Source organism: Colobus angolensis, unplaced genomic scaffold (assembly GCF_000951035.1).
Source record: "Colobus angolensis palliatus isolate OR3802 unplaced genomic scaffold, Cang.pa_1.0 Scaffold158, whole genome shotgun sequence".
In the NCBI taxonomy this organism is placed as follows: Eukaryota; Metazoa; Chordata; class Mammalia; order Primates; family Cercopithecidae; genus Colobus; species Colobus angolensis.
Window position 1 is genome coordinate 408,195 of NW_012114688.1, and position 19,282 is coordinate 427,476.

A 19,282-nucleotide genomic window follows, 5' to 3' on the forward strand; every position below is an offset into this window, starting at 1 on the left:
AATCTCATGACCCATTGTCACCAAAAGATATGGGAAGAATAACTTGTATCATTGAGTATAGCACAATGTCTTTGTCTTCTCACAAAGTATATGATTAATGTCAGCATTAGGGCATGTACTTGAACATGGCAGTTCAAGACTGGATAAAGTATACTTCTTTTTCTGAATTCTTACACAATTTGACCAAATATATATATATATCTCCACTTGTAAGAAGACCTTTCATAAGAACATAACAGTCACCTCTAATTATCAACATTCCACTGTTCTAAGACAGAAAATATTTTTACCTTAAAACACTGAATGGGTGGGCTCAGTGGCTCATGCCTATAATCCCAGCACTTTGGGAGGCTGGGACAGGCAGATCACCTGAGGTCAAGAGTTTGCGACCAGCCTGGTCAACATGGTGAAACCCCATCTCTACTAAAAATACAGTAATTAGTTGGGCGTTGTGGCGCGTGCCTGTAGTCCTATCTACGTGCGAGGCTGAGGCAGGAGAATCACTTAACCCCCGGAGGAAGAAGTTGTAATGAACTGAGATCACTCCAGCCTGGGTGACAGAGCGAGACTCCTTCTCAGAAAATAAATAAATACATAAAATACTGAACAAGAAACTTCATATTTTCTCATAGTTTGTTCCCATAGTTGAAGAATGATAACATTGATTTCCAAAATATATTTTAAATTTTAGCTAATATCATTTTAGCAAATTATGAAAAAAATTAAAATAGAAAGGAAAGAAGGAGGCCTCCAATCCACATACTACAACTAGTAAACATAATCTATATGCCTAAAAATCTCGAGGAATATGCACGGATAGGTTTATTCCAAAAGCTGAGAATCAGCCTCTTCTATTGTTTTCTCTTAAGCTTTTGACATCAATGATAGATTCTGATTGTGAGACAATCAGGACATAATAAGTGACAGCTTGATCATTTAGTTTCTTGTTTCACTCCATTTAACATTTGAATTTCATTTTCTTTCTCTTCTTTTTTTCTTTCCCTGTGGTTCCTCCAGAATGTTAAAGATTATTTTGAATGTAGCTTGAGTAAATCCTACAGTTCTTCCAGTAACACACTTGGGATCGACCTCTGGAGAGGGAGAAGGTGTTGCTCAGGAAACTTACAGTTACCACCACTGTCTCAAAGACAGAGTGAAAGGGCAAAGACTCCTGAGGGAGATGGTATTTCCAGGCCGACCACACTACCTTTGACAACGCTTCCAAGCATTGCTATTACAACTGTAAGCCAGGAGTGGTGAGTAGCCTCAAAATCAAATGTCAATTCTAAATTTTTATTTTCCAATTTCTCCAAACATGATTTCATAGTATTAAAATGTGACTTTTCTGTGAAATAACTAAGATGATTGACATTTTGAGAATTTGTTTCCCTTTAGAATCAAACGTAAGGTCTTGTAAACAGTGGAGATATTTTCTAGTTCTTCAGAGTGGAAGGAACATGCTTCATGTAAAGCTACTGTGGAAGGAATGAGATACATTTACACTAATGTAAAGGGATAGCAAAATTACTGCTTATGATCTAACTTTTTTAAAAAGAGCTATACAGTGTGCATCAGTATTTTTTGACTTAGAAAAACAAATTACATGAGTTACTATATGTATATGATATTCTTATTGCTGAACTGTATACTTATCCCTAGCTTGTCTTTATTATCATCCCAGTTTATTAATCTCAGTTTGTGATTATCTATAAAATAAACACTTCTTTGTAAATTGAAAGAGTAGTGAAAATTGTGCTGTGATAGATGCTAGGACTGTTTTGCAGAGTCTGTATTTATGAAAGAGGCTGTTTTAAACTAGTGTTGAAAAGTTAATCATCTAATCTTACAATTGTGGTTATCGTGCCATGACTGCTTCAGATATGTGCTTTATTATGTATTTAATAATTAGTACATTCTCACTTTTTCTCTTCTGTTTTCCTACATCATTTTAAAATACTTTTTCAAGAATGATTGGCTTATATATCATGGAGATTTATCATGAAAATGAAAAATATTTTCTCTGTTTGATATGATTTTAAATTAATGTGTTGCTTTTAAAATAGCTTTTTGTTTAAATAACTTATCAAGCTGAAAGACTAAACATTAAATTATTGTACAACATTATTCTAGTAAATCATTAAAAATTTATGATTTTTATGGTGTACCATGTACCTCTGCCACATGCTGAGCTCTCCAGGGCTGATGACTAGCCCAGTATGTGCTCTTTGAATAATGATATATGGCATCCTGACATCCTTTAGTTAATGTTTACCTGACACATTGAGAATTAGATCACTGAAACTCCAGGTATCATAGTTAATAGCATCAAATATTTAATCAGACAATCCGTGTGATAGAGAATCATGCTAAAACATTGTAAAGAAAATGGGTTAAAAATTTGAGAAGCACTGTCTTATATCTTCTGTTCAGCTGAATTAACATTATATAACAGTCACAGCCAATCATGGAGAACTAAAAGGGGTAGGGCTCCCCTATAGGGTACTCAATCACATGGCTTATGTGATTAGTCTTGATTGTGCGTCTGTATAATTACAGATTTGGAGTCTTAAAGATTTCCAGATTTATTTTTCAGCAAGTTGGCAGTGATACAATTCTACCAGTTGTTAAAGTAGTGAAATGTTTTCATACCAGTTGGTAAATATATGCTTTCTTGAGCTCTCTGATTGCCCCTACTACTATCCCAGACTATTCTCCAGAAGTCTCCAGAATTTCTCACAATCTAAAAGCAAAGAGGTGAAGACTGGCACAGAAGAGTCTGGTTTTGGTGGGTGCTGGTGCTATATCTGTTGTTAGATAATTTTTAAAAACACCTTGGATAAAATGTACAGTGCCTTGTAAAGTTTGAGTTCATTTAATTCAAAGACATTTTGGAAGTTGTAGAATTGTTCCTTCCTTAAAAATATCAAATCTAGACCCTGCCATTTGGGGCATGTTTGTTTATCTTTCCTAGTTGAATGTTTTTATTTTTAAAGGAGGGCAATAATATTTGTCTCATAGGCTATTGTGAGGATCAAATGAGGTAATCTATCTAAGGTATTTTGCTTAGTAAAATGCATTTGGTAGGTAATCAGCAAATGTTGACTTTTGTCCTCTTGATCATTATCCAATAAAGATATTTTGGAAATTAGAAACCATGTCTCAAGTATCAGTAGCCTCATTCTGGGTGTCAGTATTTTAGGGTGAAATGGAAAATTTAGCCATTATTCATGTTCAATAGTCAGTGGACACCACATATTAGTAATTCATTTATAACATACCTGTTTTATTTCAATTAACTGGCTACTTTTTAAAGTATGAGAGTATAAAGTATGCAGTTATCAAGTCTAAATTTATTTTTAAATATAAGTAACTAAAAGCATTTCTGAACATTTCTTGAAAATCCAGCTTCCACTGGAATACTGATAGTTGAAGACTGGTGGAATTATTGATGAAGGAATCTGATTAAAAAATGATTTCACTAGAAGGAAACTGGGTTCAAATTATCATCATTGCCATCAACTTGATGAAAGTTCATAGAGATAAGGAGTACTGCCTGCGACTGTGTGAGAGAAAGAATTGTGCTTACCACTTAGAGTACCAAGAATATGGAATCAATTTCCATGCCAAGACCAGCAATGAGCAAATGTTTTCTGTAAAAGACCAGATAGTAAATATTTTAAGTTTTATGAGCTTTGCAGTCTCTGTCACAACTACTCATCCTTGCTGTTATATTGTGAAAGGAGCCATAGCCAATGTGTAAACAAGTAAGTGTTGCTGTGTTCCAATAAAACTTTGTTTACAAAAACAGGCAGCAGGCTGGATTTGGCCTGCCAGAGTTTGCTGAAACCTTTCTAGACTACTAAACATCTCTAAGACATGATTCTAGGATTTGATAATTGCTTTTACAGTTATCAAGGACAAAAACTGACTTTGAGGTCCTGGCTGATGTGCTAAATAAGTCATAAATATGGGACTATGTGTTCTAGATCAAGCTATCAAAGAGAGTGAAATAATTTGATTCATTTCTAGTGAAAAGTATTGCCCAATTTTATATAAAGTTTTATATAAAAACATTAACATGATTTTAGGATATGTTTATTTGGAGAAAACTGGCCATCATTACAGAAAAAAGACCTGAAATATGAGAATAGTGGTTTTATTTATCATGGAGCAAGAAAGAGTTAGAAAGGACTCAAGCCCAGTTGTATTGGGTGATTCCCATTTTGTAGCCTTTGAGATGAGTTTCTACTGTAATACAATCTCCAAAAGACACAAATGAACAAACAATGGAAATGATAATACCTACATTTCAGAGTCATGAGGAAAATTAAAGAAAAGGTTTGCTCTGCATATAGCACAGTCACTTGTTCTTAATGGTTATTTTTATGTTATTATTTTCATTTTTATTGTTAAATTTAGACTGAGTAGCCAAAATTATGCATTTTCTATTGTTGGAGGTTTTAGGGGAACTTTACCTCCTGAGTTCTTGGAACCAACTTGGACATATGATGAAAGAGGAATTCAGATATGAAAGCAAGATGTTATCTTTAATACTGATAAAATTGATATTGAAAATATAATTTATGTCTATGGGCAAGTGGGTTCCTAATATTGAAACCTGTAATTACATAGATGGTAGACCTGGGCAGGATCCTCTCACCTCTTATACACACATATATAGAAGGCCTACCCCTACAAAACTTGTAGCATGGAGGATCTGTAGAAATCCTACCCACGTGAGAAAGTAGAGGGAAGGACTGAATTGTACATGGCCAGTTTCTTCTTCTGAAAACACCAACAAAGATTAAATTATTCATTCTCCCTGGGGAAGAGCGAGTAAGGCGGCAGAAAGAGGCTGGAAATGTGATGCTGGTGGCATTCTGGACATTTGCAAGGCATATCAAGCATTTCCCAGTTTTTAAAATCATTTCACCTTAACTTTAGGGGCACATGAGGGATGTGGCTGTTCTTTAGAGGAAGATATCAGGAGTATACCAGTACCGACTTACCGCTTTCTTTGTGAAGCCGTTCTCGCAATATCAACTGCTGCCCTTTTGAGTATTCTCCCGACCCCTGCCGCCAAAAAAAAAAAAAAAAAAAAAAAAAAAAAAAAAAAAAAAAAAAAAAAATATGAATTCAAAGTTTCCTGCTGTTGTAAACTGAAATGATGTTCTCAAATTTATCCCCTGTGTATTCTTGATTTTCTCATTTTGTTAGCAGGATCTTGAAGCGTGGTTTACAGGAAAGGTTTCCTAACCAGCTGCAGCCTAAGTCATCTTCCGCTGTAAAAGACTGTAGTTTCGTCAGATCCTTAGAAATTGTGTTAGTATAATACCAAGTCTCTGATGGATTTCACTTTTTAAATAGTTACTGATCTACCAAATTTATCAAGGCAATTCTGCATAACCAAATTTAGATAATAAGCCAATTCTGGGCCGTGAAATCTAAGTTAATCTATAACTTTAATCTTGTTACATGAGGATCTTAGAACACTTTACTTTTTCAAGTCCTTCGCTGTTTACAGTTTGTTTTTATGTATTTTAATTATCTATCTCTCTCTATATATATCATACCACACAATACATTAGCATTATTTTTTTTGCATTCACCGTTTGATTTGGATTTTCCCAGATATTTACCAATATTTTTGGTTTTAATTCCTCCTCATCTTAGACCCTCTGCTGGGATTACTTGCCTTTTTGCCTGAAGTAAATTCTTTAGAATTTATTTCAGTTTGTCTGAAAATGTCTTTACTTTATTTCAACACTTTGAAACTATTTTTTCCCTGCTTTTTGTCTTCTGTTGTTACTATTAGGAAATCAGCTGTCACTCCAATTGTCTTTCTTGTACATGACCTGTCTTTTTTTTTTTTTTTTTTTTTGTCTCTGGATTTGGGCAGTTGAACTTTACTATGCCTAAGGGTGGATTTCCTTTTATTTACCTTATATAAAATTTCCCAGACTTCTTGAATATGTGAGTTTATATCTTCCTCATCAGATCTGGAATATTCTTTATAATTATCTCTTCAAATATTTTATCTGCCAGTCTTTCTCCTCTGCCTTTGGACTTCTGACTAAATGTATTTTTTAAACTTACTTCTTTATCTTCAATTTCTCTTAATTTATTCCACATTTTTTTCTCATTTTGTCTTTCTGTGCTGCATTCTGATAATTATTTCTAATCTGCCTTCTAGTTTGCTAATTATTTTTCAAACGATGTCTCATTTGTTATTAAACCTATTATATATATTTTTCATTTTGATTATTGTGTTTTTTAATTTTAAAGTTTTTATTCATGTATTTAAAAATATACTAGATAATCTTACGTGGTTTTCTATTCCCTGCATGTATTCACTACCTATTACTGCATAACAAATAATCCCAAAATTTACTGGCTTAAAATAACTAACATTTTTTATCTCAGAGTTTCTATGGATCAGGAATCTAGCTGTGGCTTAGCTGTGTGCCTCTAACTCAGGTTCTTTCACAAGGATGGAATCAAGTAATTGGCCAGTACCGTAATCATGTACGTGGGTGGAAAGGTGGGCAGATCTGCTTCCAACCTCACCAACATGGTTGTTGACTGGCTCAATTCCTGGCTCTGGCTGACTAGAAATAACAGTTCCTTGCCATGTGGGGCTCATAGACCGATGTGAAGGCTATTTATAACATGCCAGTGTGGTTTCTCCAGAGCAAGTGTTTTGGGAAAGAGAGACCAATGGAGAGTGAGCAAAACAGAAGTCAAAGAATTTTGACAACTTAACCTTAGAAGTGATGTCCCATCACTTTTGTATTCTGTTCATTAGGTCTTACACATGCATAGGGGAGGGGATTCTGCAAAGGAATAAACAAGGAGGTGGAGATCACTGGACATCAGTTTAGAGGTTGTATATTGCATTGCAGATATTTTCAAGCTTTAGAAAGCAAGAATAGTTATTTTATCGTTTTGCTCATTTTTGTATCTAAAGTTTTCAGTGATTCTATTTTCTATTATCTTTGTTTCCTGATGGTTTTTGCTCATGCTTTTAAAAAACTTTATTAAGAAAAATAGCCAATGCATGCTGGGCTTAACACCTAGGTAATGAGTTGATAGGTGCAGCAAACCACCGTGGCACACGTTGTACATAACAAAACTGCACATCCTGCACATGTACCCTGGAACTGAAAATTTTTTTTTAAAAATTCCTTACTACTATTTAAAAAAACTTTATTAAAGTACAATCAGTGTGTAAAAAAGTATACATATCATAAGAGGGCATGTTGATAAAATTTCACAAATTGGACACAACCACAAAACCAGGAACAAAATCAAGAAACAAAACTTTACTAGTGTCTCACAAGCTCTTCTTATGCACCCCCCGAGCCCCTACCCCATCACTACTTCCTCCATACATCTAACAACATCTATTAGTTTTGTCTGTTTTTGAACTTTACATAATGGAATCACATAACGTATACTTTTTTGCATTTGACTTATTTATTGCCCTCAACATTAGGTTTAAGACGTGTGCTTAATTGTATTGTGTGCTGCCACAATAAATTAAAAGTCATTGAAGCATTATTTGTAGGCACAGTTTAAGGTATCAGAATAAGGTTCATCATAGAGAATTTGCATTTGATTCTACCAGGTCTATAGGGACATTGGGGCATTGGTAGATTGATTAGAGGGTTTCTCAATCATCTGGCTGAAACATGATCATAATCTGTGAAGGTCCACTTTCTATGACCCTACACCCTCAACCACTGGCCCTGCTTGAATTATCACCGAGGCTACCCTTCTGGCAGTCTCCTGGATGTAGAGTAGGGGTGTGTTTACTTCTATTTTACCTTTGCAATGAGAAAATAGCCCTTTGAAATTCTGGTTTAATTTGGGAAGACTCTCCTTTTGAATGCCTCACCCAGGCATGGCTGGGCTTTGATTACAGTTCCCCCTTGACCCTCAAGGACATCAGACTGCTGTTAACTTTTACTCTGTGTGGTAAATATCCTCAGGGCAAAAGCAGCTTTGGTGTCCATTATGTACCTTTGGCAAGAAACGTAGCCTTATACTTTGGCTTGCTATTTCCTTACTAACTTGACATTTCTTTAGTAGCATCAAGAAAGTAAGATGATACTTTTCCTTATTTTTAAAGCAAAGGTTTTGTTGAGATTATCTTGCTAACAATATTACAGAAACATTTCATAGCTACTTGCTATGGAGATCTTAAGTCCTTTCGTTTTACACTTGTTTTGGCTATAAAATTGCCTTTTGTACATTCTTAAACTGAAGCTTCTGATGATAATTCTTAAGTTTGTGCTCCCAAAGGCCTAGTGAGGAACTATTTCTTTGACTTTTGCTCCTGAAGACACTATATTTCCCCAGTATCTGAATGTTCTTGGCTTTGAGTAAAATGTTTCCTTATTTTATCTGGTAGATATTAGTGTCTTTATTGTTTTATCTCCCTTTCAGAAAGAAACATCTGAGTTTGCAGTAGTTTAATCTGAATCTTATTTTAGTGTATTTTCTTCCTTCGTACTTGTAGGCCTACATGGAGTTGATTACTTCACTTCTTTTACTTTTTCTTGCTATTTGATCTAGGTATTGGTAATTATCCACGGATGAGGATAAATACCAAATACATACACAAACACACACACACACACACACACACACACACACCGCCTTAAGCATATCATATTCAAGCTACAGCAAACCAAAGACAAAGAGAAAAATCTCTAAAGAAATCAAATAATAAAAATAGACATATAGAGGAACAAGAATAATAAATATACTGGACTGTTTGTCAGAAACCACAAAAGCAAGAAGAGAGTAGAGTACATTATTTAAAGTGTCGAAATAAAATCCTTCACCAGGCTAGAATTTTATAACCAGCAAAATTATCCTTCAAATGTGAAGGAGAGAGGGAGACTTTTTCAAACAAACAAAACTGAGGAAACTCACTGTCAGCAGACCTACTTTATAAGAGCATCTTAAAAGCATGTTTATTCATCAAGAAGAAAAATGATATAAAGAAGAAACATAGATCTACACAAACAAGAGTGCCAGAGGAGAAATACATGAATATAAGATAACATTGTTTAGGTTTTTAAAGCTAAACTCTTTTAACTATATAAAACAGCTGTTTCAAGCAATACCACAATATACTGGGTGATTATAGTATAGGGGTAAGGGAAATGAAAGACAGCAGTGTGAAATAAACAAGCAGGAGCAAATGGGAATATTCTGTTTTAAGATATATGTACTACACGTGAAGGTAGACTTAGGTTACTTAAAATATACATGTGTATTATACATATATATGTAAATATGTATAATATATATTATCTTTATCACATCTGGAACAGCAGCTGCTATTGGAGTCACCACTTGGTTAAACTTATGATAATCCACTGTTATCCTCCAAGACCCATCTTTCTTCTGCACAGGCCAAATGGGAGCGTTGAATGGGGATGTGGTGGGAATAACCATCCATGTGTCTTTCAAGTCCTTGATTGTGGTACTAATCTCCACAATCCCTCCAGGGATGCAATATTGTTTTTGATTTGACCTATTTTTCTAAGTAGAGGCAGCTCTAATGGCTTTCATTTGACCTTTCCCACAGTAATAACCCTCACCCTACCAGTCAGGGAGCCAGTGTGGGGGTTCTCTCAGCTGCTAAGAATGTCTGTGGCAATTATGCACTGGGGAAACGACCACAGGATGAGTCCGAAGACCCACTGGATCCACTGTGAGTTGGACCTGAGCTAAAACTCCATTAATTACCTGACCTCCATAAGCTCCTGCTTTAACGGGAAGACCACAGTGACATTTTGAGTCCTCTGGAATCAACGTTAGCTCAGAGCCAGTGTCCAGTAGTTCCCTAAATGTCGATCATTTCCCTTTCTCCAATACACAGGTACCCTGGTAAAAGGCTGGCGGTCTCCTTGGGGAAAGATGGGAGAAAGATTCACTGCACAAATTGTCGGTAATGTAGTGGAGTCCTTCCTCAAGGGGCATGAAGGGGAATCCCTCCCCTTCATTCAAGGGATTCTGGGTCTGTAAACTGGCTTAAGTCTGGAAATTGATTGAGGGTATTATGTATAAGTCACTAAACTCCTTGCCCTTCATAAGTGGTGAATGAGGAATGTCAAATGCATCTGTTTTGCATTATGTCCACGCTAAGGACTATTAGTTTTCTCCATACTATCAGAAGTAGAGTCCTTAGCATTATTGAATCTAATCATATTAAGCAGCCAACTCCAGAAACTCCCAAACTAATGAAAGAACTCCATCCTTAATATCCTGTTCCTCTAGAACCATTCCAGGTACCAAAATCTATGTTTGTCAGATTTCTGTAGAGGGACAGAACTACTAGGATACAAAGTCCCACAGTAAGCTGTCTGTAAGCTTGAGAAGCAAGGAGAGCCAGTCTGAGAGTCTCAAAAACTGAAGAACTTGGAGTCCAATGTTTGAGGGCAGGAAGCATCCAGCATGGGAGAAAGATATAGGCTGGGAGACTATGCCAGTCCCTCCTTTTCACATTTTTCTGCCTGCTTTATATTTGCTGGCAGCTGATTAGATTGTGCCCACCAGATTAAGAGTGGGTCCTCCTCCCCAACCCACTGACTCAAATGTTAATCTCCTTTGGCAACACCCTCACAGACACACCCAGGATCAATACATTGCATCTTTCAATTCAGTGAAGTTGACACTCAGTATTATTAACTATTACGGAGGGCCACTATTCTCCAGACTCCAGAATGATAGATCCACTGACAGCTTGTACCCTGTACCTGGAAAAGCCACAGGCATTCAATGCCAGCCGTTAAGAGCAGCCATGGGGGGTTGAGCCCTGCAAGGCCATAGGGGCAGAACTGCCCAAGGCCTTGGGAGCCCAGCCCTTGCATCAGTGTGCCCTGGATGTGGGACATTGAGTCAAAGGATATTATTGTGGAGCTATACAATTTAATGATCACCCTGCCGGGTTTTGGACTTGCATAGGGCCTGTAGCCCTGTTCTTTTGGCTGATTTCTCTCTTTTGGAATAGAAGTATTTACCCAATGCCTATACCCCCATTGTATCTTGGAAATAACTAACTTATTTTTGACTTTTCAGGCTCATAGGCAGAAGGTACTAACTTTGTCTCAGGTGAGACTTTGGACTGTGAACTTTTGAGTTAATGCTGAGATGAGTTAAGACTTTGGGAGACTGTTGGGAAGGCATGATTGTGTTCAGCAGTGTGAGAAGGACATGAGATTTGGGAGGGCCCAGAAGCAGAATGATGTGGTTTGAATCTGTGACCCCACTCAAATTTCATGTTCAACTGTAATCCCCAATGTTGAAAGTGAGACCTTGTGGGAGGTGATTGGATCATAGGGGCACTTTCACATGAATGGTTTAGCGTCATCCCCTCAGTGCTGTTCTCATGATAGTGAGTGAGTTATTGTGAGATATGTTTTTTTTTTGGAAATGTGTAGCACCTCTCCCCTCTTTCTCTTCTTCCTGATCCACCCATGTAAGACATAACTGCTTCCTCTTTTCCTCCCACCATGATTGTAAGTTTCCTGATTGTAAGTTTCCTGAGACTTCCCTAGAAGCAGAAGCAGCTATGCTTCCTGTACAGCCTACAGAATAATGAGCGAATTAAACCTCTTTTCTTTATAAATGACCCAGTCTTGGGTATTCCTTTGTAGCGATGTGAGAATGGCCTAATACAAAAAGGCATACAGTTTGGGAAAGAAGAAATAAAATGATCTTTGCAGATGACATGACTGTCTTTACAAAATATCCTAAAGACTGGCAGAAACAAACAAACAAACAAACAAACAAACAAGAAACACCTCTCCTTGAAGGAAATAATCAATATAACAAGGTTTCTGGATATATAGTCAATATACAAAATCAGTTGCTTTCCTATACACTGGCAATAGACCATTTAAATTTGAAATTATAGTGATAAAATGTCATTTACAGAAGTGATACCTTCCTTCCCCCAGCAAACCCACCAATTTAACAACAACTCACAGACAAATTACCTTACTGAGAAATCCAAAACTAGTTGAGAGGCTCCTGCACCCAGACACATCAAATCCTACAGGAAAATTCAGGACACCCTCATTTCTGAATCCCTACCCACAGCTCAATGCCGCATGATCAAAAGGAAAACCCTAGCTCCTGTCTTCTCCCTGGGGAGTAAAAGAGTTGGACCATGTGTATGACACCCTTCCAACTTCTTCCTCCCCAAAGGATGGGCCTCTCTCTTTCCAGTCTTGGAGGAGTAATGGAACCCAGCATAATCTAGCCATCCAGGGGCTGGTAAGAACACAGACAGAAGTTTGCACTGACAGTTCCCATATCCTTTCTCTCAGCTCAACACAGAGCAAGAAAATGAAAGATCTCTGCTTCCAGCATCTTCTTGGGAAGGGAAGAATTAGTCGGCTTGACCAATGCCCCAGCTTTTCTGGCAGCTTCCCAAAGGACTTCCTCTGTCTGGCTTGTTTTGGAGTACTTATGGGACCTGGCATACTCTAGCTGCCTTGGGACCAATGAGAACAAATATGGTGATTTGTTCTAGCATGCAACTAGATGACATGGTACCTCCCACAAGCTCAGTATAGGGTGAACAGGTAAAAAAATCACAGATCCCAGCTTTTCTCTCTGTGTGTCATGGGAAGAGTTGGAAAGGGCATCAGATGATTCAATTTTTCTGGGGGCTACTTGAGGAATGGCCCCAATATCACTTGTATTGGAACACTGATTGTACCTAGCGTACTCTAGATGGTAACTGCTAAGAACAAAGAAAACAGATTGGCAGATTGGAGAGGCCCCCAGAATCTCTGGCTGGGCTGGTTAGTGAGGGTCTTCTCTTTTATAAGATTAGTCTGTGAAGATTGGGAGAGGTTGCTGTTTTGTCTAACATACACACACCAACACAAAGAGTCAAGGAAAATAAAAATAAACATGGAAATAGGTTCCAAACAAAGGAACAAGATAAATCTCCAGAAACAAAGTCTAATGAAAGAGAAATATATGATTTACCTAACAGAGAACTCAAATTAACCATTACGAAGATGTTCACGAAAACCAAGAGAACAATGCATGAACGTGAGTATTTCAACAGAGATATAGAAAGTATAAAATGTACCAAAAAGAATTCATAGAGCTAAATATTACAATAACAGCTAAAAATTCACTAAAGCAGTGTGACAGAAGACTAAATCAAGCAGAAGAAAGGATAAGCACACTTGAAGACAAGTTATTGTTGTTGGAAATTATTCAGTCAGAAGAGCAAAAAGAAAAAAATCACAAAAGTAAAGACAGCTTAAAGGACTTACGGGACACCATCAAGTGGACCAATGTGCACATTATAGGAGTTCTAGGAGGAGAGAGGAGAGAGAGAAAGAACCACAAAACGTATTCAGAGAACTAATAGCACAAAACTTCCCAAATCTGGGGAAGAAAATGCACATTCTACTCTAGGAAGCCCAGCATATACCAAATGAAATGAACTGGAAGAAACCTACACTGAGATACATTATAATTATATTGTCAAAAGTCAAGGCAAAGAGAGAATTTTCAAAGTAGCAACAGAAAAGTGATTTGTCATGTACAAGGGATTTCCCATAAAACTAAAGTGGATTTTTCAGTAGAAAACCTTGCAGGCCAGAAGGGAGTGGGATGATATATTCAAAGTGCTGAAATTAAAAAAAAAAAAAAAGAAAACTGCCAACAAAAAAATACTATGCATGCCAAAATTCTCCTTCGAAAATGGAGACTTTTCCAGACAAATAAAAGCAGAGAGGCTGGGCGCTGTGGCTCACGCCTGTAATACTCATCACTTTGGGAGGCCAAGACAGGCAGATTGCTTGAGGTCAGGAGTTAAAGACCAGCCTGGCCAACATAGTGAAACCCTGTCTCTACTAAAAATACAAAAAATTAGCTGGGCCTGGTGGCACGTGCCTGTAATCCCAGCTACTTGGGAGGCTGAGGTGGAGATTGTATTGAGCTGAGATCATTGTGCCATTGCATTCCAGCCCTGGCAACAGGGTAAGAATCCATCTCAAAAAAAAAAAAAAAAAAAAGCAGAGAGAGTTGATCAGTGCCATACTTGTCTTAAAAGGAATGCTAATGGAAGCTCTTCAAGTTGCAGCAAATGACACAAATAGTAACATGATAGCACAAGAAAGTGAAACTTGGTAATGATAAATATATAGACAAATACAGACTACTGCAAATACTGTAACTGTTGGGTTAATCACTTTTAATTATAAAGTTAAAAGACAAAATATATTGAAAATATCTGTAATTAAATATTATTTAAAAGGATATGGAATGTAGAGAGATGTGAATTTTGACATCTATAATATAGTGTGTGATGGGAAAGAAGTTCAAGTGTAGAGAAATTGAATATAAGTTATTAGTTTAATATAGACTATTTTAAATAAACTATAAAATAGACTAATAGATATTTTATGTAAGCCCCATAGGTAGCCCCAAAGAAATACCTATAAAAGATACACAAAAGAAAAAGAGAAAAGAATCAAAGTATATCAGTACAAAATATTCACCACAACACAAAGGAAGACAGCATGAGAGAGGAAGACATAGGAGGTCAGTCTAGGAGGATTACTTGAGCCCAGGAGCTTGAGACCAGCCTGGGCAACATAGGAAGACCCTATCTGTAAAAAAATATGTTTTTAAAATTAGTTGGGCATGGTGGCCTATGCCTGTAGCCCTGGCTACTCAGGAGGCTAATGCAGAAGGATTGCTTAAGCCTAGATAACAAAGAGCTATGACTGTGCCAATGCACTGCAGTCTGGGTGATCCTGTCTCAATAAAAAATAAAACACAGAGAAAGAATAAAAAGACAGCTGCAAGAACCACAAGACAAACAGACAACAATGAACAAAATGGCAATAGTAAATTTTTCTCTATCAATGTTTACTTTACATAGAAATGGATTAAATTCCTCAATCAGAAGACAAAGAGCAGTTGAATGGATTCGAAAAATAAGAGTGAACTATATGCTGTCTATAAGAAACTCACTTTAGATATAAAGACACAAATGAATAGTGAAGGGATGGAAATATATATTCTTGTAAATGGTCACCAAAGGAGAAGTGGCTGTACTTATATCAGACAAAATATATGTAAAGTAAAAATTAGTACAAGATACAAAGACAAACATTATATAATAATGAAAAGGTCAATTGAACAGGAAGATATAACACTTATAAAAATATGGACCCAACATCAGAGCTTCTAAATATGTAAAGCAAAAGTCGATACACCTAAAGAAATAATACACAAAAAATACAATAATTATAGGAGGCTTCTTTACCCCATTTTTAGTAATGGATAAGGCAACTAGACATAAAATAACAAATAGCAGACTTGAACAACACTATAGACCAAATGAGCCTAACATACCTATATAAAATATTCATCTCATATCAGCAGAATATACATTCTTCTCAGGTGTACATGAAACATTCTCTAGGATATATCACATGTTAGATCACAAAACAATTCTTAATAAAATGAATAAGATTGAAATTACACCAAATATGTTTTTGGAGCACAGTGGAATGAAATCAGAAATCAGTAGCAGAAGGAAAACTGGAAAATTCACAAATATGTGGAAATTAACACACTCCTGATATCCTAGTATTCTTCACTTAGTGGGTCAAAGAAAAGAATAAGGAAAGAAATTAGAAAATATTGAAGCAGGCCGGGCGCGGTGGCTCATGCCTGTAATCCCAGCACTTTGGGAGGCCGAGACGGGCGGATCACGAGGTCAGGAGATCGAGACCATCCTGGCTAACCTTGTGAAACCCCGTCTCTACTAAAAAATACAAAAAACTAGCCGGGTGAGGTGGCGGGCGCCTGTAGTCCCAGCTACTTGGGAGGCTGAGGTAGGAGAATGGCGTAAACCCAGGAGGCGGAGCTCGCCATGAGCTGAGATCCGGCCACTGCACTCCAGCCTGGGCGACAGAGCGAAACTCCGTCTCAAAAAAAAAAAAGAAAAGAAAAGAAAATATTGAAGCAAATTAAAATAAAAATAGAACATACAAAACTTTTGGGATGCAGAAAAAAATAAATAAAAATGTGACATGCCAGTATAGGACCTTTACCATGAATGGAATTTGCAGGACTGATCATTACTCTGGGTGAGTCAGTGAGTGAATGTGAAGGCCTAGGATGTTACTATACATTACTATAGATTCTATAAGCACTCTACACTTAGGCTACACTAAATTTACAAACAAATATTTTTCTTCAATAAAAAATTAATCTGAGCTTACTGGAACATTTTGCTTTATAAAATTCCTAATTTTAAAAAAACCTTTTAAACTTTTTGCAATAATACTTAGTTTAAAACACAAACACAGCCGGGTGCAGTGGCTTGTGCCTGTAATCTCAGCACTTTGGCAAGCCGAGATGGGTGGATCACCTGTGGTCGAGAGTTCAAAACCAGCCTGACCAACATGGAGAAACTCCATTTTTACTAAAAGTACAAAATTAGCCATGGTAGCATATGCCTGTAATCCCAGCTACTCAGGAGGCTGAGGCAGGAGAATCACTTGAACCTGGGAGGCGGAGGTTGCAGTGAGCTGAGATCACGCCATTGTACTCCAGCCTGGGCAACGGAAGTGAAATTCTGTCTCAAACAAAACAAAACAAAACAACAACAACAACAACAACAAACATTGTATAGTTGCATAAAAATATTTTCATTTGTTATACCCTTATTCTATAAGCTTTTTTTTTTTTTTTTTTTTTACTTTTTAAAGTTTTTTGTTAAAAACAAAGACACAAGCACACACAATAGCCTAGGTCCTTGCAGGATCAGGATCATCAACATCTCTGTCTCCCACCTCCACATCTTGTCCCACTGGAAGGTCTTCAGGAGCAGTAACACACATGGAGTTGCCATCTCCTAGGATAACAATGCCTTCTTCTGGGATACCTCTTGAAGGACCTGCCTGAAGCTGTTTTACAGTTAACTTTTTTTTATATACATAAAGGGATATTCTAAAATAATGATAAAAAGTTAGCACAGTAGGTTTGTTTACAGCAGCATTACCATAAACACATGGGTAATACTATGACATTATTATATCATTAGGCAACAGCAATTTTCCAGCATGATTATAGTCTTATGGGACCACCATCATATATGTGGTCCACCTTTAACCCAAATATTATTATGCTGTTCATGACTGTGTTGGAAATAACGAGGAAAGAAATAGGAGAACCTCAGTTCCCAAGGTGGAGATCAGTTGTTGTTAAATATTAGAGTGCATCAGAATCACCTGAAGGTGAAACACAGATTGCTGGACCCTTAGAGTTGAGTGTCTAGGGTAGTAGCTAACATTTTGTGTTTCTAACAAGTCTCCAGGTGATACTTTTGGTATTGGCCCAGGGACCACATTTGGGAATTATCCACCTAGATTTTCTCAAAAAGTAGGAGGTTAGGTCATCTGCTGAGAATAAGGGAAAGTGGGCCCTGAACTCTCCTTTCAGCCAAAGGCAGGCATGTTCTAGAACACTGAAGCATGTTAAGAGTGAGTTTTAATCTGGAGCAATGTTTTTTTCTATGCCAAGCCAACTGATTTGTGGTGGGATTATTCCCAGGTTTTAGATGACAGCACTGCTTTGAGAATGCTCACAGCTTAATGATACCATAGAATTATTATCAGTTTCATTTTCCACTGTGTAGGAAGAGGCACAGAAATAAAGAAGGCAGGAGTCTTCTTTCAGGTTTCCTTATGGTGGACTTTTTCATAAGAAAGAGTTCTGGCTTCTCCTTTATTGTTCCCTCAAAGAAGATTATAAATATGTTTGCTTGTCTCCCACCTCCATCTGCCTGAGGGCTGTGCTTTGCTTCTGTAAATGTTTCAGTTGGAACATGGTGATTCTGTTTGGGCATCTATTAACTTAGGTGTGATGTCTGATGTTCACTGTCTCAACGTTCACCTCCACTTGGGAGACTGGTGGCGATTTCCCTGACTCTGTCTAAGGCTGGAAACATTCGTTACCATGGAGGGGAAAGTGGTTGGTTCACTGAGGTGGGGGCTCTGCAACACAGGATGTGCTTTATTGCTCCCACAGTCAGTCACAAGTTGACAGTTGCATGAGGCTTTCCATAAAAATATTTTATACTTCTGTGCTGCCTCTCAGCTGCAGATCCTAAAGCCCTGTTTTAAAGATCAAAATACCCATAGATGTGCAAATGCCAGGGATTCAACAAAAGCTGGTGCATGGATGGGAAACTGATGACACACACATCTGTTCAGCTCTCATCATGCTTCACCACCCACTGGAATCTTTTGGCTACAGAAACTGAATTTGTGATTCGTGCATCAAGCATTGCAGTCAACAACTCAGCAATTCACAAAGTCTCCTCTGTGATTGCCGTCTTAGGTACGTGAGATAATGGACGATGGATATTTACAATTATGCCTCAACCCCGTTTTACCTCGTCACTTATTCTGGTATCAGTCAAATTCATACTAGATTATGGGAAGTGCAGGTTTTTAAATAAAAGGTGCCTAGGATAGATGCTGGCCTATGTAGCTCTAATAATTGGTATAATACTTTATAGTATAGATGATATTTTCACTGTAACGCATTATAGTATACAATGTCCATTCCATCTCCTACTTGATTTGAACTCAACTCCATAACAACCTCGTGAGATGGGCATTATTCCTTAAGGTAAAAGAAGAACAAACAAAAAATGGCTGCAACCAAAATGTAATAATTGGTGTAAATGGTTTCATAGTAAAAAAGAAAGGCTTCACTTTTGATATTTGATGGCTGACACCTTTCAGTTTCCCATCTGTCTTCCTTTTTCTCCTTAGCCCCACATCCTGAGAAGATAAGAGAACCTGGGCTTTCCTCCCTTGGTGCCCACGGGGAAGTTCAAACCACACAAATCCCTCTCCTCTAAGAATTCTCATTCTAGTCCCAACCCTCTTAACTGTGATAAAAACCCTAAACCATCAACACCACCCCCATCTTGACTTGTCTCACCTTAGGTAGAATCTGAGCCCATCACGTTGGGGAATATGTGAGTAGTAAACTTTATTTTGTATCTGTAATTCCTATGTTTTATTCATCCTAGCATTCATACATCCTTTCTGAGGATGCTGGATGTTCATGTAAATAGGTTTATTAGCTTTAGATTGATTAATGATGCTTTATTCAAATGTGTGGTTATTTCAGATCAAAGAAAAGGAAGCATTGTGCTTGACACAGGGCTAAGAACTGAAAGACAAACAAAACATTGCCTATGTCA

The 19,282-nt window shown here is 37.3% G+C and overlaps 1 protein-coding gene across 4 annotated transcripts in view; it reads left to right on the top strand.

Moving 5' to 3' along the window:
- The window catches only part of PDE4B (phosphodiesterase 4B, cAMP-specific), a 621,546-nt gene that overhangs the window by 151,446 nt on the left and 450,818 nt on the right, over nt 1–19,282 (top strand). For 2 of the 4 annotated variants that reach the window (XM_011936840.1, XM_011936841.1), the window contains exon 3: nt 1,018–1,256. The exons of the other annotated variants lie outside the window; for them this stretch is intronic. In XM_011936840.1, the coding sequence (XP_011792230.1) occupies nt 1,018–1,256 (239 nt within the window). The remainder of the gene's footprint in view (nt 1–1,017; nt 1,257–19,282) is intronic. 4 annotated transcript variants of the gene reach the window in all.